At 50.6% G+C, this 20,698-nt stretch overlaps 1 protein-coding gene across 1 annotated transcript; it reads right to left on the bottom strand.

Annotated features, from left to right (window-relative positions):
- Positions 1-1,995: 1,995 nt before the first annotated feature.
- F2 (coagulation factor II, thrombin) lies at positions 1,996-17,511 on the bottom strand. The gene is made up of 14 exons (XM_024214969.2): positions 17,223-17,511; positions 15,889-16,052; positions 12,957-12,981; positions 12,711-12,761; positions 12,094-12,199; positions 11,824-11,960; positions 8,314-8,616; positions 7,716-7,817; positions 6,471-6,597; positions 5,754-5,921; positions 5,241-5,414; positions 4,824-5,002; positions 2,732-2,802; positions 1,996-2,270 (listed from the first exon to the last, which is right to left on the bottom strand). Exons 1-14 carry the CDS (start codon positions 17,494-17,496, stop codon positions 2,127-2,129), a joined length of 2,025 nt encoding a protein of 674 aa, XP_024070737.2. The 5' UTR covers positions 17,497-17,511; the 3' UTR covers positions 1,996-2,126.
- Between the last annotated feature and the right edge of the window lie 3,187 nt (positions 17,512-20,698).

The following is a 20,698-nucleotide window of genomic DNA, read 5'->3' as shown; positions in this document are numbered from 1 at the left end:
ATCTCTGCTCCCTGAAAAGTTGCTGCTTCATGATCTATTCTCTAAGCCAGCAGTTCCTACCACAGGGCTGGCATTTAACTAATCTTGGCTGAATTTTAAGGCATCTCTGAAGAATATAGTTTAAATCATTACTGTCTGTATATCAATTCTGTGCTGCAGCTTCTGCAATTCTCCTGCAGAAATGATGGGGCTGGCATTCTAGTGAGGCAGTAACCTGCTACTTAGTGCCTGTAGTGAGTCTGTGTAGTATGGAAGGAATCCCCATCTTATGTTAGTGGCCAGCTGATGTCCATCACGTCTCACCCCTATTCTGTTCCTGCCAGGCTTTTTGTCCAGTTCTTCTGAAAATAATTCTAGGCAGAGGGTGGCCTCATAGCTCTATTCCATTGAAAAGGGTATGACAGAGCACTCAGACAATCTGCAGCTGGGGCAAAGTGTTGACAGGGTGTAGCTGGACAATTTGTGTTTGCTGGAATGGGAGCCACTGCTGTCATCACTCAATTAGTGCTGTGTTGCACTGATAAATTGCCAGTTACTTTCTGGGTTATGGTTTGCCTTTTGCACAAAGTCTCAAAGTAGCTGACTGACTCAGTTCTGCTGTTACATTACTATATGTTGTAAAATGCTGCATCCTCTGTTTGTAATTACCAATTGGTGCAGTAGTGAGTGAAGTAAAAGGAATGCCTGTAAACCTGTACAACACTAACTTACATTTCACATTATTTTGGATGTTAAGTTCAGAAGCAATTAAGTATCAGTGGTAGAAACCAGTATTATCTAAGGTTTTTGCCCTATGTTGCTTCTGCAGTATAGCTTATTCTTGTCTAATGGTGTATGGTTGGGCCAGGAATTACGTGATAGGTAAAATGTAGGCCGTTAGTTTAAAAAAAAAAGCACACTAATCAGCCTATTGCAAATATTTCCATCCCATTAGTTAAATTTTGTTTCAAAACAAGTGTGTAACAAGTCTGCCTTTAAAGTGACTGTACCAGACATGAAACTAGTCTATTTTTTCCTCATTTTCCTACTGTTAGACTAAGTACATTAGACCTGACAACTGTTTTCATAGTCAGGACATTTTACTCCAGACTCTTGTAAGCAGAGGCCATTAAATGTATAAAACAAGCACCTGATAGCCCTGTAAGTTTTTTGTGGAATTTGACCATTTTAAAGTGTTCCCTTATTCCATATGGTGGTGCTCTCAGCCTTGTCATACTAGCTGTCCCAGATTCACTATACTGCTGTAGGAATGACTTTTAGATTACCTAGTGGGGGAGAGGGAGCCTAGTGTCCAGCAATTGTTCTGATGGGTTTAATTACATCCCAGCAGTTCAGAAAAACTAAGTAACCTTCTTAACCTATTACCTAATCCCTTTTCAAAAATGCAATCTTTCCCTTGCAGCACAACCAACTGTTTACACTGACTACATTGTCAACTGTCAGAGAACAGGCCATCTGGGGGCGCTGTGTGTGTGGGGGGGGGGGGGTGCAAAGTGGTTCTTCTAGCCAAGAGCCCCAGCCACCTAACTAGCAAAGTGCTTATTCGAAGATGAACACTGTAAGTATTTGTTTAGGGTGCTTCCCATGTCTTCTACTCATACAATACCCTTTCCTTGGAGGTGGACAGCTGCCCCTTGCCTTCCTCTTGCTGAGGGTGAGATTTTTTTTATAGTAGCATTTTAACTGCCCCCTTGTAGCAGTTTAGTGTTTCCTTCTCTGTAGGCTCAGTCTAGTTGCTAGAAGCTGATGCTCTACAACTGACAAGGAGCACATAATCAAGGTCTCTTGGTTTGTGACTTTAGGCATTACCTCTGTCTAAAACTAGGATAATGTGACATGCTTATCTCTAGGGGCAGGGGTAAAGATTGGTAAGCTGACTTGTTTAATACACATGTCCTTATTAGTGCTCAGGTGCTAGGGCACTAATTACACAGATTAGAGTTGGATGGAACCAAGTCCTGTTCTCAGCACTGCCAACATACAAAGCAGGTACAATTGTTGCTATAACCATTTTATTGGCAATGATGCTAGAGAATACCTCTGGACATCTTACTTCACTTTCCTTAGTGTTCATATTGCTACAAATTAAAGCAGCTGTAAGAGTTGAGATGTGACAAATGCTTTCTTTATTGCCCATATTTGTTGATGGTTTTTAGCATCCATTTCTTCAAGCGGAATACATGTGTATAAAATCCATATTTATCATCACGATCACAGCCTTCTCCCCATGAGACGATCCCCACCTGATACCAGCGGTTTTCTTGTGGGCTCTTACAGAGACAGACAGGAAAATAAATTAGTGCTCTACACAGTACTAGCCTCAAGAACAGTGAGATTTTTGTGCCCTAGCCAGCCTGGACCTCCAGCTGTGCTAGGTAGAGCTCAACAGTGACAGCTGTAGCCCAGTTGGATGGGAGCACTAATAGTCACGTGTTAACTGGATACCCCGCTGGGGTAGATCTGCTCAGGCAAGCTATCACTCCCTTAAACTCTTCACAGGTGGTCTGAGAATGCATGAAGCTTGATCAATGTAGAATGTGGCTGGATTATTTCAGGATTTCTCTTCAGTTCAAAACCAGAAATAGATCTACTGTTTAGGTAACTGCATCTGCAGCCATTTGAGAGAACACCTCCCCACTATCACTTCAGCCCTCTTAACGTTCTAAGGCTTCTGCGGCAACCTCCTCCCAAAGTCTCCTATGAGCAAAGCCACCATGCTTGTTGCACATACCTTCATGACAAAAGGGCCCCCACTGTCCCCCTCGCAAGCATCCCCTCTCTTGGAGTCTTCAGGACCATACCCTACAGGAGAAGAGGCAAAGGGCTGTTTTCTCTACTTCTTCATTTGTACCTTTAATGTTACACCGATGCTAAGGCTGGGAAATGGTACTAACAGTATGGCCCTTCCAAACATGCCCTTACTCACCCTCTGTGTGTATCATCATAAAGCTACCAGCTTACTTGATTAGTATCTTTCCATTGAAAAGCTCAAATAAAGGTGCTTTCTTATAGCCACTCCCACCTTGTTTCCAGTGCTGCCTTAATTCCATCTCCTCTCCCCTGGATTAGTACACTGCCCCAGACTCCCATCTACTGTGACCTCACGCCCACGCACACTAAAGCTTTGGCCTGGGATATTGTAGGTCCCTACTCTAAGTCCTAGGTTTTTTGAGCAAAATCCAGTCAGTCTTCTTACATTCATTTAATCCCCTCCCCTATTTAGTACAGGATCCAGTTGCCCTTATTTAAGATCATCCCTAGCCTTGCTGTACTCTATTCCCCTTAAAAGACTTTTTGCTATTCTCACCTGATTTCTTCCTATAGCAGGGTGAGCTAACTATAGCCTGCCACCCATTTTAATCCAGCCCTCAAGCTCCCATTGGGGAGTGGGGCCAGGGGCTGCTCTACATGGCTCCCAGAAGCAGTGGCATAGCCCCCCCGCTCCTACGGGTAGGGGTAGACTGGGGAGACTGCTCTGCACACTGCTCCTACTCCAAGCACCACCCCTGCAGCTCCCATTGGCCAGGAACTGCGGTCAATGGGAGCTGCCTGGCCACACCTCCATGTAGGAGCTGGAGCAGGGACATGCTGCTGCTTCGGCGAGCCACTTGAGATAAGCGCTGCCCATGGTCTGCACCCCTAAATCCCCCCTCAAATCCCTTGGTCCCTGCCTGGAGCACCCTCCTGCACCCCAATCCCCTCATCCCCAGAGCCCACGCCCCAGCCCTGATCCCCCTCCTGCCCTCCAAACCCCTCGGTCCCAGCCTGGAGCATACTCCTCACCCCCAGCCAGAGCCCAGACTCCACCGCCCCCTCCAACCCCAATTTTGTGAGTATTCATAGCCCGCCATACAATTTCTGTTCCCAGATGTGGCCCTCGGGCCAAAAAGTTTGCCCACCCCATCCTATATTATTGGTATCACCACTGCTAGGGTCAGGGCTCTCTCTGCTGCAGCTCTGGAACAGCCTCCCTCTGTTTTCATTATCTAAAAGTCTGTTTCCTTGCCTCCAAATGCTGCAGTGTCTGCCCTCAGCTGGTGCTATTTAACACTAATGTTTTCAGCAATAAGAACAGGAGTACTTGTGGCACCTTAGAGACTAACAAATTTATTTGAGCATAAGCTTTCGTGGGCTACATCCCACTTCTTCGGATGCTTATGCTCAAATAAATTTGTTAGTCTCTAAGGTGCCACAAGTACTCCTGTTCTTTTTGTGGATACAGTCTAACACAGCTGCTACTCTGAAATCTGTTTTCAGCAATGCAAGTTGAATGAAGCACTATGTAAAACAGGCTCAGGCAGTCACTCCCTCACATTCAGTATCCTAGGTATTGACCACTACTACAGCCAAGCCCTCAGAATTCCCTAATGTTAGACTCTGCTAATTCTGTACAGGAGGGAGGGGAGAATTCCAAGCCCCATTCTATCTCATCTCTCACAACCAGCTGATTCCCAAGAGCCTTATTCATGGCTCTAAATTCTTCATCCCTAGGGTGACCAGATGTCCCAATTTTATAGGGACAGTACCGATTTTTGGGTCTTTTTCTTATATAGGCTCCTATTACCCCCCACCCCCTGTCCCAATTTTTCACATTTGCTGTCTGGTCCCCCTATTCATCCCCTACATAGGCTGGGAATTCCAGAGGCTCATTCATGCCCTGGGTATACTATTTCTTTAGGATAGATCAAAGTTTACTGGGCAGTAATTAAGCTAAGTGATCCCTTGCATTATGGCACATGGTACCGAGAGCAACTTTGCCCCCTGACCCATCCATCACTGCCCCCATGTGCAGCAGTTAGCTCTGCACACCCAGCAGCACTTACCTGCACAGAACATGTTTTCAGTGAGTTTGATGTTAGTGGATGCCTTGCAGGTATCATGGCTGACTAAGGGGAGGTTCACCTGTTGCAGAACTGAGGGCAGTGCGGTGGTGCCAGAGCTCCAGGTCTCATACAGATTTCCCCATCCAGATACCCGCCCTTTGAATCCTGACAGCATCAGGCTGCAGGAAGAAGCAAGGTTAAAGCACATGGAAATATTACATGTCACCCTTATAGCCTAGCACTGCCCAGACTCTGGAGGGGCACCTCACCAACTGGCTCCCCTATTGCAAACCAGCACAGAAGATGCATCCTGCTTTTTGCTAGGGCTTTTCTGATCCTTCATGTAGACCCAAAGGAGACATTTGCAGCCTTGCTCCCTGGGGTTCTGGGGCTGCTTTCTCCCTCCAGCCTCCTCACCTCTGCACCAGCTCCCTGGTAGGCAGACAGACAGGGTGGATGCGGTCGCTAAAGACTATAGGTTTCTTCAGGAGCAACAGTGCAATGTCTCGGTCCAGGTTCTCTCTCCAGTTGTACTTGGGATGGATGATGATTTTATCCAGCATGGCGATTTTCTCTATGCTCTGCTCGTACCTGAAACGATTCCCACGGAAGGAGAGAAGTGACTGTGCAGCAGCTGTGAGCTCTGGGGGCTGCTGGCCCTCTGGCTGTCTTGCCGCGCCAACCTTCTCACAAGGAAGAGTGGCCCAAACTGCCCTCCCTTTCACTTTAGACTCTGGGATCAGCAGAGCCTCAGTGAGTGGTATCTCCATAGGAACCCACTATAACCTGGGGAACCACCTGACAGTCTGGTTCGCCACAGGGGTTCCCATAATGCCAGATGACGTCCTCTCTAGACCCCAACTTTATTCTCCCACTACACTCATGGGGGACTCATCTGCTTCCCCCTCCCTCCCCCGTTCAAGTTCTTACTTTGTTCTCTGGTGCTTCCCAATCCGCACCAAGATGTCATCTGTGGTGAAGTTCTTGTCCCAGGGTGGGTAAAAGAGGCAGTGGGCAGCAGTAAGGACCCAGCGGTCGCTGATGAGGCTGGCACCACACAGCAACTCCTGTGGCCTCTTCCTGAAAAGCATCACCTGCCTGGGATGGGAAGAGAAGGTGAGAGATTTACCCAGGGCACTGGCTCAGCTGGCTGCATGTTCTTGCGTGCCTTGCAGGAACAGCAGTTTGGCATGACCAGGGAAACCTGCCCTCACTGCCCCAGGAGACCATGACAGCACTCCCCTAGCATGAGTCAGGTCTAGTCCTTAGGACCTGGAACTGAGGATGAGTATTCTCCTTGCAGTCCTATCTGAAGGGTACTTTTCCCCTGCCACTTTCCCCATCTAATTAGACTTCTAATCCCTGCCATGGCCACCAACAGAGACCTGTGCCTGCAGGACTGGAACAAGTAGGATGAGGGTGAAACACACTGTCTGCAGAGTGCTTCCCTTTCCATGGCAGCCATGCACTTGGCTCCAAAGGAGAGAGGGAGTCTCTGTCCAGCTGTAGTAGTGCTGCCAAGTCAACCCCAGAAGGGGCTATGAGTAGAGGTGGTGCTGGCTGAATACACCGTGCCAGCTGCCAGACTCCTGATTTCCCCTGGTCTAAAAGGAAAGACTGTAGAGAAACTGCAGCAACAGTACTTACCAGGGGGCACTGCCAACTTCTGCATTTTCCCCCTTTACAATCCGGCCCTCAATGTAGGAGTCCAACAGCTCATGCTCACTCTTATCAGAAATCTGTTTCTTCTCAAACAGGGGACGGATGCCACAATCTGAAAAACCAGGCAGCCTGTCTCTGTTACTCTACCTGATTTGCAATACAGGGGACCCACTCTACAGACAACAACATGCTTGACTGGGAGTAATTGGTAGCTGCCTCATTTTTAGGGTTACCACCTGGGTGGTATTTGACATGAATTTGCCAGTTACCAGAAAAATAAATGTAATCTGCCTGGTTTCTTCCATATGGGTCTAAAGATTTACATTATCACCACACTACACTGGGATATCTAATGTTAAAAGTTTGTGTGTCCAGCTAACAATGCTGCAGTGTTCCCACTTCCACAGTTTAAGCAATAACACATCAAAACTGTTGAAAATATAACAGCTTCCTTGCCCTCCAACATGCAAGCACACTGCACGTGCGAGAGAGGGTTTGAGTCACGCAGGATTGAGGAGACATGCAAGGCATATTAAATAATGAAAGATCAGGGCGATGGTGTGAGTGATCCTACTACTCCCCTCCCCCCAATAAAAAAAATAAAGCTCACATCAGAATGCAAAAAAATGCACATTCAATGACAACTGGTTAACGAAACAGACTAAAGGGTGGCTGGCAAAATGTGCTGATAAAACAAATGCCCATTTGTTATCGATGATGTTTTCCCTCTATATACTATAAGTGGCTGTTGAAGGGGGGGGTTTGCAGAATTGCCTTGTGGTTGGGGTTGTGGCAGGCTTGCCTTGGGGGTGGGGGGGTAGGAAGTGCTGATTTTTTTGCATTTCAAAAGACAGTAACCCTACTCATTCTCTACTGTGCTCTTTGCTGGGAGAGGCTGGGACTGGAAGATCTCCCAAAGCCAGCAGTCTTGCACCTTCTCCTACAGCACTTCTTGCTCTGAACCAGGGTTGAAGTAGCAGGGATCTCCCCACGGCACCTCCTGCTGGGGAAAGCTGGGACTGTAAGGACTGAGAGGTTCCTCACAACTGGAGGCTAGCTTTGGATGAGCTTTTTAGACAAAACCTAAAGTAGTTTTAACATCCACTTCTGCTTTCAGCAGTAGGCATTTAACAGGCTTTTTTTTCTGAGGAACAATGCATTGTGGGAAGGAGTTGCAGCTTCTGCAGCACTTTTGGTGCTATGTTTGTGCCTCCTGGGTCCTTTGCTCACCTGTTTCACCTGAACCAAAAGTCTTAACATCAAAGAAGGTTTGGTGCTGTTGGGTAATGGTCCTCCCTGCTATTGCTTCGTCCATCTCATCCAGAGGCCTCGCTGAGAGAGACAGACAGAGATGTTCAGAGGCAAAGCTCCAGCGTTTTACATAGGACTTCAGAAGTGGCACCATCCCTTCCCACACATAGTGGGGTTGGTGGAAGTATTGCTTTTTTAAGCAAGACCATTGGTTCACTAATTCTCCTTCCCAACCTCTGGCCAACAGGTGAACTAATAAGCAGCATCCAGTTAGCTGGAATATGGGGGCACATATTGAGGTGATGCAGGGGGATGGGGTTGTCAGTCAATAAAGGGCCCCTCAAACCTCAGGCATAGTCTTACATGTGTACACATACACCATGTGACCCACACATGCATGACTTCATGTAAACAGATGAATCCCATACGTGTAGTCTCCCATGAGGTTGTAGCCCACCCACTCCTCACTACAGGATCCCTTCACCACAGTACTGTATCCTCCTGGCTGCTGTGAATTTCTCCCACCCTGCAGGCCCAAGATCCCCATGGCAGCCCCATACCCACTGACACGCCTCACCACAGTAGTGCAGGTCACAGTACTCAAAGGTAGTATTTGGATGATCCACATAACACCAGACACCTTCATCATCGTCATCAGGATTCCGGCAATAATTTTCCACCAGCTTCACTTCTCGGGAAAATGTATTTCCATGGGACAGCTCCTTTGCCTTGTCTGAGGCCCATGGCAAACACTTGGTCCCAGAGATGGTGACAGAGAGATTCCCATGGTAATTCATCCCTTTGTCCGTTTCACATGGCTGCTGTGTTTTGTCCAGTGGAGGGGACCGGGGACTAAATGGAACTGTGGTCTTGTCCTGACCTGAAAGAGAAGGAGCAAGACAGCTGTTATCAGACTCACGGACCTGCAGTGGGAAGTGCTGGTGTCTGCTACAGCCCAGATTCCAGCAGGCCCCAGAGGACTTCATTATGTCCCATCACTCCACTATGTCTGGGAGTCCCCACCCTGAATCCCCTGGGATACCCCACACAGCCCAGGAGCCCCCTTCTCACCAATGAGGCACCTGGGGATGCTGCTTCACTCAAAGTAAAATGAAGCAGACCTTCATCCCACTTCTCTGTGCCATCCCCAGGTGTTAATGGAACTTCAGTGTGTTTGCATTTTCAGGGGAAGGCTCCCTACAAGGCAGTTATATTGATGCCCCAGGCACTTCCTGCGGGAAATGGAGTGACCCGGCCCCAGCCTGCTCTGCTCCCCTGGCTCCCAGGCTTTGGGGGGGGGAACCGCACCCCAGCACTTGTGGGCAGCGTGGCTGGGAGCCAGGGGAGCGGAGCAGGCACTTACCGGTGAGTGCAGGACCGACCGCTTCTGGAGTCCTCAGGGGAGTGGGGGTGGGGCTAGGGCAGGGGCGGGGTCCTGGGGAAAGAGGCAGAGCAGGAGCTGGAGCAGCACGCAGCTGAGCAGGGCACCAGGAAATTTGGTGCCCCAAATTTCCTGGTGCCCTACGCAGCTGCGTACTTTGCGTATGGGTAAGGACGGCCCTGTGTGGAGGGTTACCCAAGAAACCACTTATAGTTCTGAGCTAGAGCGACCACAGCCCTCCACTCCTTTCGAGCACATGGGGAGATAGCCCTTCGCAGTGATGTGCAGCCAGCTTCCAAACCACAGGCCCCCTCAAAACATTTCTGCCTCAGTCAATGAGACAAAATATTCTTCACAGCCCCAAAGTCCATTAGTTCTGTACTCATTCTCTCACAGGTCTCGCCTGGCAGCAAGTCATGGGGAGCAGGGCTCCAGTTTCTTGGGCAGGCAGGCAGACACCAGGAGAGGTACTGTGCAGCTGTAGCTTGGCCTCACCCTCCTTTCATTCTCCTCGTGTAGTACTGGAGCCCCAGTGTTGGCAGCTGCTGTGACAGCAGCAGGCACATCTGTGATATCGTAGCTACCTGAGCAAGCAGCAGCAGGGTCAAGCCTAGCTTCCAAGAAGCTGCCCCTCCCTGGTGTAGCCAGTTCCTGCCCTGCATGAGCAACCAGGGCACCATCCATGAAGGGAAATGATGCCTCTCTAACGTGCTAGTCTCTCAGCATGTAAGCAAGATGATGGCTAAGGGAGAGTCAGCTAGTAAAAGCCTCTGCCATGGGTCAGAAACTGGCCAAGGAGCAGAGAACAGCACAGGGACTAGTGGCCGAGTCTCCCCCAGCAAAGGGGAACAGTGGCATTTAAAAAATATATATATTCACATGCTCTTATTCCTAGTTTCAGCCTTGAAAGCTCCCCTATCAGAAGGGCTGCCATCGCCTACTGTCAGCAGGGCTGACGCCTGGCACAACGGCTGCCATTTCCTGACAGACTCTGCATGTGGACGTGAGGCTGCTCCTAGCGAGATGGCTATCACATCCCATCTGTTCAATGAGACTGAGGCCATGCTGATCTCAAGGAAGATGGCTGCCACTCTAGAGGGAGCTAGAGAGGACACTGGGGAGAGGGGCTGGGCTAATGCGGTGCAGGGGGCTGCAGCCTGCACAGGGGAGACTAAGTGGATGTCTAGGGGGTGCAGCAGCCTGTGGGAGAGCAGGGGGCAGAGCACAAGGTGGGGGCAGCTGCCAAGCGAGAGAGGGGCAGGGAGGAGAAGGACACAGCACTGCCAAGGCTGGAGAGTGCTTCATGCATCACCCGCCTTTGGCCAGGGCAGAAACCCTTCTGCCAACTCCTCTCATGTTTCAGCTCTGCCTGAGGTAAAACCCTCTCTGATTGGCTGCCTGCCCCACCTCCTGGGGAAGCCGGCAGAGCTATCCCCTCAGGACCCGCCCACCCCCAGGCCAGTCTCACAGGAGGGGAGGAGGGAGCAGAAAGAGCCCAGCAGCTCTGGATGGCTCTGCTCCCCTCCTGTGAGCAGTGGTGGGAACAGCAGGGTTCCTCTGCGCCTTCCCCCTCCACTCTCCTTCCCTACAACACCTGGCCTGGGAAGAGGGAGGGGGCAAGAAATACCTGGAGTTGCAGGAACAGATGTGAGGCTGGCAGATGGGGGCTGAGAGCTCCTGCAGCAAGGTGCCAAAAATCACCTTAATCAATTTGGGACTATTGGTACCACCAATTGTCACCCCCCCACACACTGGAGGGGGCAGGAATTTAAAAAAAAAAATAACCCAAAACCTATATTTTGTTTTTTGGTCTCTCTCTATATTTAAATCATGGTTTTGGGGGCAATCTCACACGTGTTTCATGTCTAACATGATTTTGGAACCTTTGGGGCTGGCACTGCTGAGAATGGCAGTTCCCCACCCCCTCGATGATGAGAGGATAAGCGGAGGTCAAGTAGTGAGTGAGTGAGTGTGTGTGTGTTTGTGTGTTTTGAACCTGAGGGTATCACACACAAATAGGGGAAGGATGGTTTTGCCATAACGGTTACTTAAAAAAAACAGAAAGTAGGCAAAAAAATGTGATGTATTCATTCCTGATTTATGAATGCTTGAGGCTGGCAGCAGTGATGCAGCTGCTGCAAGGCTCTAGGGGGCACAACATTATTTAGAGTCAGGGCCGGCTCCAGCTTTTTTGCCGCCCCAAGCGGTGAAGCGGAAAAAAAAAAAAAAAAAAGATAAAGCCGCCATCGGCGGCACTTCAGCGGCAGCTCTACCGCGCCGCTTCATTCTTCGGCGGCAATTTGGCGGCGAGTCCTTTGCTCTGAGAGGGACTGAGGGACCCGCCGCTGAATTGCCGCCAAAGACCCGGACGTGCCGCCCCTTTCCATTGGCCACCCCAAGCACCTGCTTCCTTCGCTGGTGCCTGGGGCCGGCCCTTTGTAGAGTAGCAAAGAATAGTAAAGACTGAGCACTTCAGAGGGACCTAAGCAAGCTAGGTGAATGGGCAGCACAATGGGGAGCCCTCTCCAGCTCAGTGTGCCTTTGCCTTCCAAGCCATAGCTCTGCCACCCATTCCCACAGGACTCCTCCCTCCCACACCCACTCTCCACAGACCCTCCCCTTTCTTGAGGTCCTTAGTATCAGCATTAGAGTAAATTCTTCCCTCCCAGGGAGCGGGGTATCTCAGGGCCCAGTGTCGAGGCTCACCACACACTGGAACAGCACACTCCTCCCATCGCACTGCTGGGTCTCGGGTGTAGCACCAGGGGCCATTTGGGTTGTTGTCTGGGTTCCTGCAGTAATTCTTGGTGAGATTGGCATTCGGATGGGTGGTGGTGTTAAACCTATGAGAAAGGAGTGATGAGGTAGCTAGCAGCCTAGAGAACCCCTCCAGTCAGGGTTGTGGTCTTCCTCACAACCTGGCTCCTCTAACCAGAGCTGGGATTTAGTGTGTGCGGAAGAGGGTTATGGACTTACTCAGGTCTGTGAGGGAATTTGCTTGTCCAGAACTGACATTCAATCCCCGACTTGGTGACAGAAACTGTCCCTTGATAGTTCTGCCCACTGCCTGCGACACAGTTTCCTGCCAAAGTCCCAACAGAGGGCAAGTCAGATCCAGAGGGAAATCAGAGGCACTATTTTCATGGAGTCCATAGGTACCAGCCTACAAATCCCTGACTTGGGTTCTCACATACATGCATAGACCCACCTTAAACAAACTTTACCCCCAGATCATCCTGATGGACTTCACTTCTGTATCTCAGTGCCTTGATTTGGAGCTGGGGGTAGCTGGGAATAGTAGTGAGGAACTGGCTCCTCACTGGAGCTGGCGGCAGCTGGGCATCTATCCTATGCTATTCCAAGGGGGACTCCAGGGTTTTTAGGATGTTAAAGAAAAGTGTTTGTGGGGGGATCAATATGGCAGGAAAGTCTAGGGGGCTCTGCCTCCCCCTCTAAGTGCTGTTGCTCCCCCTGATATTGTCCATCTGATGACCTCCCTGCTTCTTTAGAATTTCCTCCCAAATTGTGCTGGGAGCAGGTTTCCAGGAACTCACCATCTCCAGTGGCTCACAAGGTCTCCAAGCCCCTCTTACCTGTCAGACACTCATCCAGAGCTGTCCTGAGCTTCCTCTGGGATTCACATTCTAACAAACAAGAGCAAGAAACCTGTCAGGTCACAGGCACTCCAATGAGCACTGCAGCTCAAGTCAGCATAACATATGAGAGGATAGAGCCCTGGGGAGTGGGCCCTGCTAACGAAGCTAGGGAGCCAGCTCTTTGGGGTACAGCAGTACAGCCTGTGGGACATCAAAGCATTTGCAGGACTTTAACCAACTTACCCCTGTATTTCCTCCAGAATTCATTCTGCAAAACAAATGCAAACACTTAGGATCCGAGTAATGGAGCCTCAGCCCTGCCTTAACTTCTGCAATTCAAACCAAAGCCAGACACCATCTCAGTAAGAGAACGTCCCTTCTTGGCAAACAGGGAGCAAACTCTGGCCCTGCTGAGATCAAAGATACTGGAGCACAACAGAGAGAAAGTGACACTGAGTCACATGCTTTCCTGTCAAATTCTGGGGATACCTCTCCTATCACAGCCCTGCCCCAATGGAGGCGTTTGAAAGCAGCCCATTTCACTTCTGGCTGACCTATCTCAGCATCATCACAGTTTCCAGCTGTCAAATCCTCTTCAAACAGAATACTGCCTTGAGAACTACCCCACTTGGGGAGTAGCAGGGGACTGGAGACAAAGCAATTCAGGTGGGGGAACACTGGCAGTAATGGCCTTTCCTGTGGTCAGCTGCCTTCCCTCTCCATTCTGGGCTTGGGGTCCCTAAGTTTACATCAGCCAGCCACACACTCCTCTCTGCTTCCATCCCTGCAAGGTCAGGCACAGTGGCAAGCATTATCTCTATGATTTATATTACAGTAGTATCCCAAATGTGCTGGGTGCTGCCTAGACATATAGTAAGGGACAATCCCTGGTGCCAAAACCTCCTAAACTGGAAAGACAAATAACTGACAAAGCTTGGGGGCAAGGGATACATCATAAGCAAAGGAGTCAGGGGCTGATTGTACAAGATTGCTACCAGACTTATCTATAAGGCACGTTAGTCCTTGCTAGAAGGGTATACATTCTAGTACACACTAGCATGTTGCACACTAACTGGCTTGTGTGGACCCTGCTGGTGTGTACTAAGAGCATGCATAGGTTTGCCAGATGTCTAGTTTTCGACCGGAATGCCCGGTCAAAAAGGGATCCTGGCGGCTCCAGTCCAGCACTGCTGACTGGGCCGTTAAAAGTCCGGTCGGCGGCACAGCGTGGCTAAGGCAGGCTCCCTGCCTGCTCTGGCTCCACGCAGCTCCTGGAAGCAGCTAGCATCTCCCTCCAGCTCCTAAGCGGAGGCGCAGCCACAGGGGCTCTGCATGCTGCCCCCGCCCTAAGTGCCGGCTCCATAGCTCCCATTGACTGGGAACCACGGCCAATGGGAGCTGTGGGGGCAGCGCCTGCGGGCCGAGGCAGCACCTGCGGAGCCCCCTGGGCCATGCCTCCACCTAGGAGCCGGACATGCCAGTCACTGCTGGGAGCCACCTGAGGTAAGTGCTGCCTGGATCCCTGGAGCCTGCATCCCTCACCCCGTACCGCACCCCAACCCCCAGCCCTGAGCTCCCTCCTGCATCAAAACTCCCTCCCAGAGCCTGCATCCCTCTCCCCCTCAAACCCTTTGGCCCCAGCCTGGAGCCTCCTCCTGCTTCCCAAACTCCTCATCCCCGGCCCCACACCAGAGCTCGCACCCCCAGCAGGAGCCATCACCCACGCCCCCGCACCTCAACCCCCAGCCTGGAGCCCACACGCACCCTGAACCCCTCATTTCTGGCCCCACCCCAGAGCCCATACTCCCCTTCCACAGCCTATCCCCCTGCCCGGAGGCCTCAGCCCAGAGTCCGCACCCCCAGCCAGAGTCCTCACCCCCTCCCGCACTCCAACCTCCTGCCCAGCCCAGTGAAAATAAGCGAGAGAGCGAGGGTGGGGGATAGCGAGTGACGGAGAGGGGGGGATGGAGTGAGCAGGGCCTCAGGAAGGGTGGGACAGGGGGCAGGGCAAGGATGTTCGGTTTTCTGCAATCAGAAAGTTGGTAACCCTAAGTGAACATTAATGTAGTCCTGTTTCAAAGGTGCACTAGAGAACTTTAGTGCGCACTATCATGGGCCAGCTAGTGTGTTACACGCTAGCTCGCACTAGAATTTACACCCTTCTGGTGTGGACTAATGCAGCTTGTAGGCAAGCCTGTAGTTTCACTTATTTTAAATATATATAGATAAAAATCATCCTCAGCTATGGCATAACTAGATATTTTCAGGCTTGTTTTGTTCTGCTGACTGCCCTTGTTAGTCTCAATTTAAAAGCAAATGAAAGACAATTGAGCAAGCTTAGTTTAACTGGCCTAAAAATTGAAAATAGGCCCAGATCCCCACAACATGCATGTGCTCCATTGGGACTAGCAGGAGCTGAGAAGCAAGCATGTGCCCTGTTTGCAGGATAGGGGCTGTGGCTGTTTGGAAGTCTTGCTTTTGTATTAACCCTTACTTGCTTAGTTAGTTATATTTTTAAAATCTCTGCCTTTTTTTATTTGAGGTCCCCATCTTGCAATCAGACCTAATAACTTCAACCCCTGGGGCTCTGCACAGATTGTACTTTAACCTAGGCCTAATTCCTGTGCACTCTTACCTGTTTTCAATTAATTTTTCATTTTTAGAATATTTTGCTCTTCCCTGTATCAACTAAGATTTAGTTTCCTTGTACAGACCTTTCCCAGCTGTCTTCCACCTTGCTCCCAGCATACACTGATTTACACTCATTGTGATGCTCATTTTTTTCCAAATAGAACTAAATATACCCAATTTCCCTCAAAGTAACCTCTTACCCCCAACCTCCACCAAGCTGCATCCCCCCAGTAATAAGGATGGGGCTTGTCAGGCACCTCCCTAGAGTTTTCCCTTTCGTTCTGTCAGACAGGAGGGCTCCCAGGACTGTAAGGATGCTGCCACCAGAACCTCTCTGACCTTTCAGGAGAGGAAGGTAGTTCCTGCCCCAATTAGGAAATATGCCACAGAACCAAAGTCATTCCTTGAAGGGGGTCTGGGAACACAGTGGACCTCACCTTGGCAGCCCCTGGATGAACCCTTTGGAAGCTATGATCCTCGACTATCTGGTCTCTCCTCACGGTACCCATATGAAGGAACATTTCCTGAGAGTGGCTGTACATACCGTGCGAACAGTGGACTCGAGGGCTTCATAGGCCTCCTCGTAGCTACATTTCTCTTCTAGACACTCCCGTTCCAGGTTGCCTTTGAGCACCTCTTCCAGGAATCCCTTGTTGGCACGTCGAGGGCGCTTGAGCAGGGAAAGCGCTTGCTGTTGCCCAAGGAAAACTACCAAACCAGAACACTGACCAGTCACACTGACCGTTTCCTTTGCAGGCTCTGCATGTCTGGTCATGGCTCTGAATCAGTAAACACACACAGCCAGCGAGCCTCTCCTACTGCCTGACTTCTAGTGGAATACAGGGGATGAAAGAGGCTCAATAGGGCCAGTTCACCCTGAGGCCCGTGCAGGATTAACCTCCCTGCAATCTATGAGCTAAGGCTGTGACCAGTCCTAGATGCCCCAATGGCTGGGGCCTCCACCCCTTCCCTGTACATTTCCTTTGGCAAGGCCACTCCACTAGTTCACTACTGGGCCAAAGTCTGTCTGCTTGGAGCATCAGCACTCACTGTCTTTGTACTGCCACATACTGACAGCTGTTTCTCTCACTCTGGTGTGCGTCTTTTTGCAATCCCAGCTCAGTGGGATATGCTGGGAAATCACTTCCATCTGCTTCAGCCTTCTCCCATTCCTCTGCATAGCAATGGGGCAGAGGAGACCGTTAGAAGGTCCTGTCTGAGGGGACCCTGCCCCCACATCAGGGAGAGACAGGAATGAGGGAGCAGACGCCCTAGTGGGGAACAAAGGAGGAGCACCAGGAGCAGGGACAGTATATTGCATATGCCTGGGAATGAAATAGGGCCTAGCCTGTACTACACGTGTTGTTCTGACAGCCAGAGGGGCAAAGGCAAAGTGGAGAACAATAGCCCCCCATAAATAAAGCAGGTCACCAAGAGAAAGTGAGTCCCTGGCCCAGGAAATGCCACATGTGGCCAGCACAAAGCGCAGGACTGATTAAGATACCCCTTCCCTCCCCCCAGGTTCATTCATGCTCCAAGACAGGGGGCTTTGAAATATACAGTCAGAATAACCCAACACAATCCACTGAACTGTAGTAGCCAGCCACTCTCCCCACCCCATCCAGCTCTTTCCCCAGAAACTGGGGACTGCTGCTTCTCCCTACACAGCAATAGGGAAGCCCTATGCGCTCTCTCCCCACTTCTTAGCAAGCTAACTCCTACCGTCTTAGCTGGAACAAACCCCTGGCCACTCCAGGGCCTGTAAGCCCCTCATACAGGCTTCCCCTTCCAGCTGCAGCTTGGGAATGAACAGTCCTATTCGTTTTCCTCAGCCTCCCATCACCCCTGCCCTTCCCTCGATACTCAATGAGCCCTTACCCCTGTCATGGCTCAGCACGAGGTGCAGAAGGCAGAAAAGGAGCAGGCTGCCCAGCACTCTGACTCTGCTGTGCCTCATGGTATATGCCTCAGCTGCAGAGGAAATGAAGAGGGAGCAGGACAAGAGAAGTCCCAGCCCCGTCTGGGTTAATGTTGAACCAACATGAAGAAATAGGACCCAGGAGGTCAGGGTGTGTGGTGTGTCAGGGACAGCAGGGGCTGAGGCTCCTGCTGTCCCTCCTTCGCTTGGCTTCTCTCCCTCCCCTTCACGCATTTTCACTTTCAACCATTTTACTGGTCTGAGCAGCATAATAAAACAACAATAATTATACTACCTAGCTCTGATATAGCGCTGTCATAACCACCATCACACTGGGCAGGTCAAACACTTCAAAGACGAGTGACTGCAGCCTCACAACTGCCAGGAGGTCACAGATGGGGAAATGGAAGCAGATGGAAAGAGAAGGATGTTCCCAGGCACACAGCGAGCCAGCAGCAGAGCCAGGAGAGCCCAGCCCACCTTAGTGAGGTCACTGCTAGATCAACATAGCTGAAACAATTTCTCCCAAGCCATCTTTGCTCCCACCTTGCCCCATTGCTGTTGGTCCCACCGCCTCCCTGTCACATGGGCTATGTCTACACTATGAGCTACGAGTGTGATTCCCAGCTCACTTACACATACTCACGCTAGCTCAATGAGAGCTAGTGCAAGTATAAATAGCAGGGTAGCTATGGTAGCACGGGTAGCGGCTGCATGGCTGACATGCTGAGTACTTGCCCACAGGGTTCAGACAGTTTGTACTCAGTACGGCTGAGCCACGTGTATGTGATCTGGGAATCACCTGCCTACCCCACAGTGTAGACATAACCCTAGACTCATTTTCAACACCTCCCCTCACATCCAGGCTGGCACCAAGTCTCCCTGATCTGCCCATCGCACATTTGTCAATGCCCTGGTCATCTGTGATTGCTGCAGCCTCCTCCTCTCTGGCCTCCCCAATACTCACCCCCCACTTCCACTCCATCGAAAAATGCAACTGCAAGGATTCTCTCCCTTACTCACCAATCCCAAATGCATCCCTCCCCTCTGGGGATCTCTCCACTAGCTCCCCTTTACCCATCACATCCAGTTTAAACTGCTCATCCTTGCCTCCAGTGCTCTACACAACTCCAGCATGGTCTTCATCCTGGCTCATTTCTTAGGATCTCCTCTTAGCCCCTTGCTTCACCAAGGATGCCAACACCACCACTCCCTTCATTTCCTGGGCCCACGCTCACTCTCCTCCATGTGGCCCCTTACACATGAAGCAACCTCCCAGTCCATGTGTGCCAGCGCCCCCCCCCCCCCAGCTCTCCGCCTCCAAACCCCTCCCAAAGACTCACTATGGTCACAAAGATCAAGGTCAGGATGAAGACGACCTACCCCTAGGCTTGCCCTCTCCTCTGAACTTGTTGGGCATTGCATCTTGAACTCCTCAGAGCAGGGACTGGTCCCTATAGAAATGTAACACAGAGTCAATGCTTTAAGGAAGTGAATTTTCTCCCAGCTCTGCCCCATGGCTTTGCCACAAGCCTTCTGTTCAGGATTCAACCATTTCTTCTCCTCTCTGAGCACCATAGCCGGTGGTCTGCCAGAGAATCAGCTCCCCTCCCCTCCCCCCACTGCCAAGGAGACTGAGGGGGTGGCAGCTGCTGCTACAGCCCATTGGAGTTCTTTCCAGTTAGTTTAATAAAGCAATTCCTGATACAACACCCCCCCCGGGGGGGGGCACAAAGTGGACAGTGCTGGAGGCCCCTTTTATCCTACACAAGTGAGAAAGGGGGAATCTACTAAAGGGAGCCCAAAAAAGAAAGGAGATGAAAAGATTTTGCCAAGCAAGAAACTAGTCAGGTGGACAGATAAGCCCTGGAGATGCAGGGGAGGAATCTGCTGAGAACAGGAAGGCAGGATTAACCTGAGAGCTGTGAAATCAAAATGACTAATGAACCCAAGAAGGGTCTAGTGCTTCATACAGCATGTTAAAGAATAGCAATGTGGCCATCACGAGTGTGAGCTTCCTCAGAGCAGGGTCTGTCAAAGTAACATGGGACAGGTTCAGAGCACAGAAAATGGGGCTGCCAGAGCCTGGGGGACAGTGGCTCAATATGAAGCTCTTTGTTATGTCCCTCTGCACTCATGGAGTATTTTTCCGGTCTGTGCTTTGGATAGATCTTCTAACTAGTGTTTACCTCCATGGGGGGAGTGCAAATATTAGTATTAGGGCAGACGGAGAAATGACTCTTTGGCCAGGGGTACAAAGAGCAGTTACGTAGGCTCCCTCCCCGACCTGAGAACAGGGGTTCTGGGGAGAAGAAAGTCACACCCTGAGGCATTTGGAGAAATCCCCTAGGACTCCCTTAAGAAAGAGCTGAGATGCCCTGGGTCAGGAAGGTTGTATGATGGGTCAGAGATCAGCCTGGAAACAACCTATGTTACCTAGAGAGCATGAGCAAATCATCCCCAGAGAGAGAGAGAGAGAGAGAAATGCAGAGGGGCTGGGGAAGGGAGGAGGGTGAAGGCAAAGGAGAACGTACACCATTGGGACAGCTGGGGAAATAGGGCCATGTGCAGCAGCCAGAGCCTCTCTCGCACAGGGGAAGGTGTCAATAGCATTAGCACACAGTACTTTCTAAGTCCCAGCTGGGGGCAGGAGGATCTTGCCCAGCTGATTAACTGCACACAGAGGGGGAGGGGGCAGAGGCTACTGGTAGGGCCTGGTCTCAGTCACAGTCCCTACTAGTCCATTTGATTTTTGGGCCTGAGCTCCAGGACTGCAGTGACCTTAGGGCCCCTTTCACTGAGGCAGGATGGTTTGGCCTGACAGGGTGGGAAAGCAGAGCCCCCAGACTATCACCTCACACCAAAGCATTGGAGGAAGGTTAAGGTTTCTCTATACTACAGCTAGGCCATTCACAGTTGTCTTGCTTATTCTCTCCTGTCTTCCCAAAAGAAAGGAGGCAGCTTGGGGTCAGCACAGGGAGTAAGAGACTGAACAGCAGGGAAAGGGAGATTGCAATTTGCAGGTACCCCTGCAACTGTGCCTCATTCCCCAGGAACCGTGGCAGAGGACAGATGCCTGGATCAAATATGGCTATCTCTGTGTCATTAAGGTCACTTTGCAACTGTGTCAATATTTGACAAATGCAGAGAGCTGGGCCAGTCACCTGGAGTTAGAGGAGCAGGAACATACTAAATGTACTTATCTTTCTAGCTTCAAAAACAACCTCCACCCACACAGTTTAGCAGCTGTCCTGGGCCCAGCTGCACCCTATTTACATACAAATTACTGAATAAGGGTGCAACCAGCAGTGACAAGATGCCAGCAAAGCATCTGAGATAGGAGAGCCTATCATCTTATTCAACATTAATTCAAACCGGCTTGGACCTGGGACCATTGCCTGGCCTAGTAACTGGCTAAAAGCCCCTAAACTGAGGG

Source organism: Terrapene carolina, unplaced genomic scaffold (genome assembly GCF_002925995.2).
Source record: "Terrapene carolina triunguis isolate 2854851 unplaced genomic scaffold, T_m_triunguis-2.0 Scaffold96, whole genome shotgun sequence".
NCBI classification, from domain to species: Eukaryota; Metazoa; Chordata; order Testudines; family Emydidae; genus Terrapene; species Terrapene triunguis.
Note: the sequence above shows the minus strand (reverse complement) of the source record. Positions and strands in the feature narration are given on the sequence as shown.

Excerpts from the sequence above, each read along its gene's own strand:
- F2 (XM_024214969.2), bottom strand. The coding sequence starts at position 17,496 with ATGCGTGAAGGGGAGGGAGAGAAGCCAAGCGAAGGAGGGACAGCAGGA. Across the intron at positions 5,922-6,470 it reads GAAGTTGGCAGTGCCCCCTG|GCAGGTGATGCTTTTCAGGA; the intron begins GTAAGTACTGTT and ends TTCCCATCCCAG. Across the intron at positions 5,415-5,753 it reads GGGAAGCACCAGAGAACAAA|GTACGAGCAGAGCATAGAGA; the intron begins GTAAGAACTTGA and ends GAATCGTTTCAG.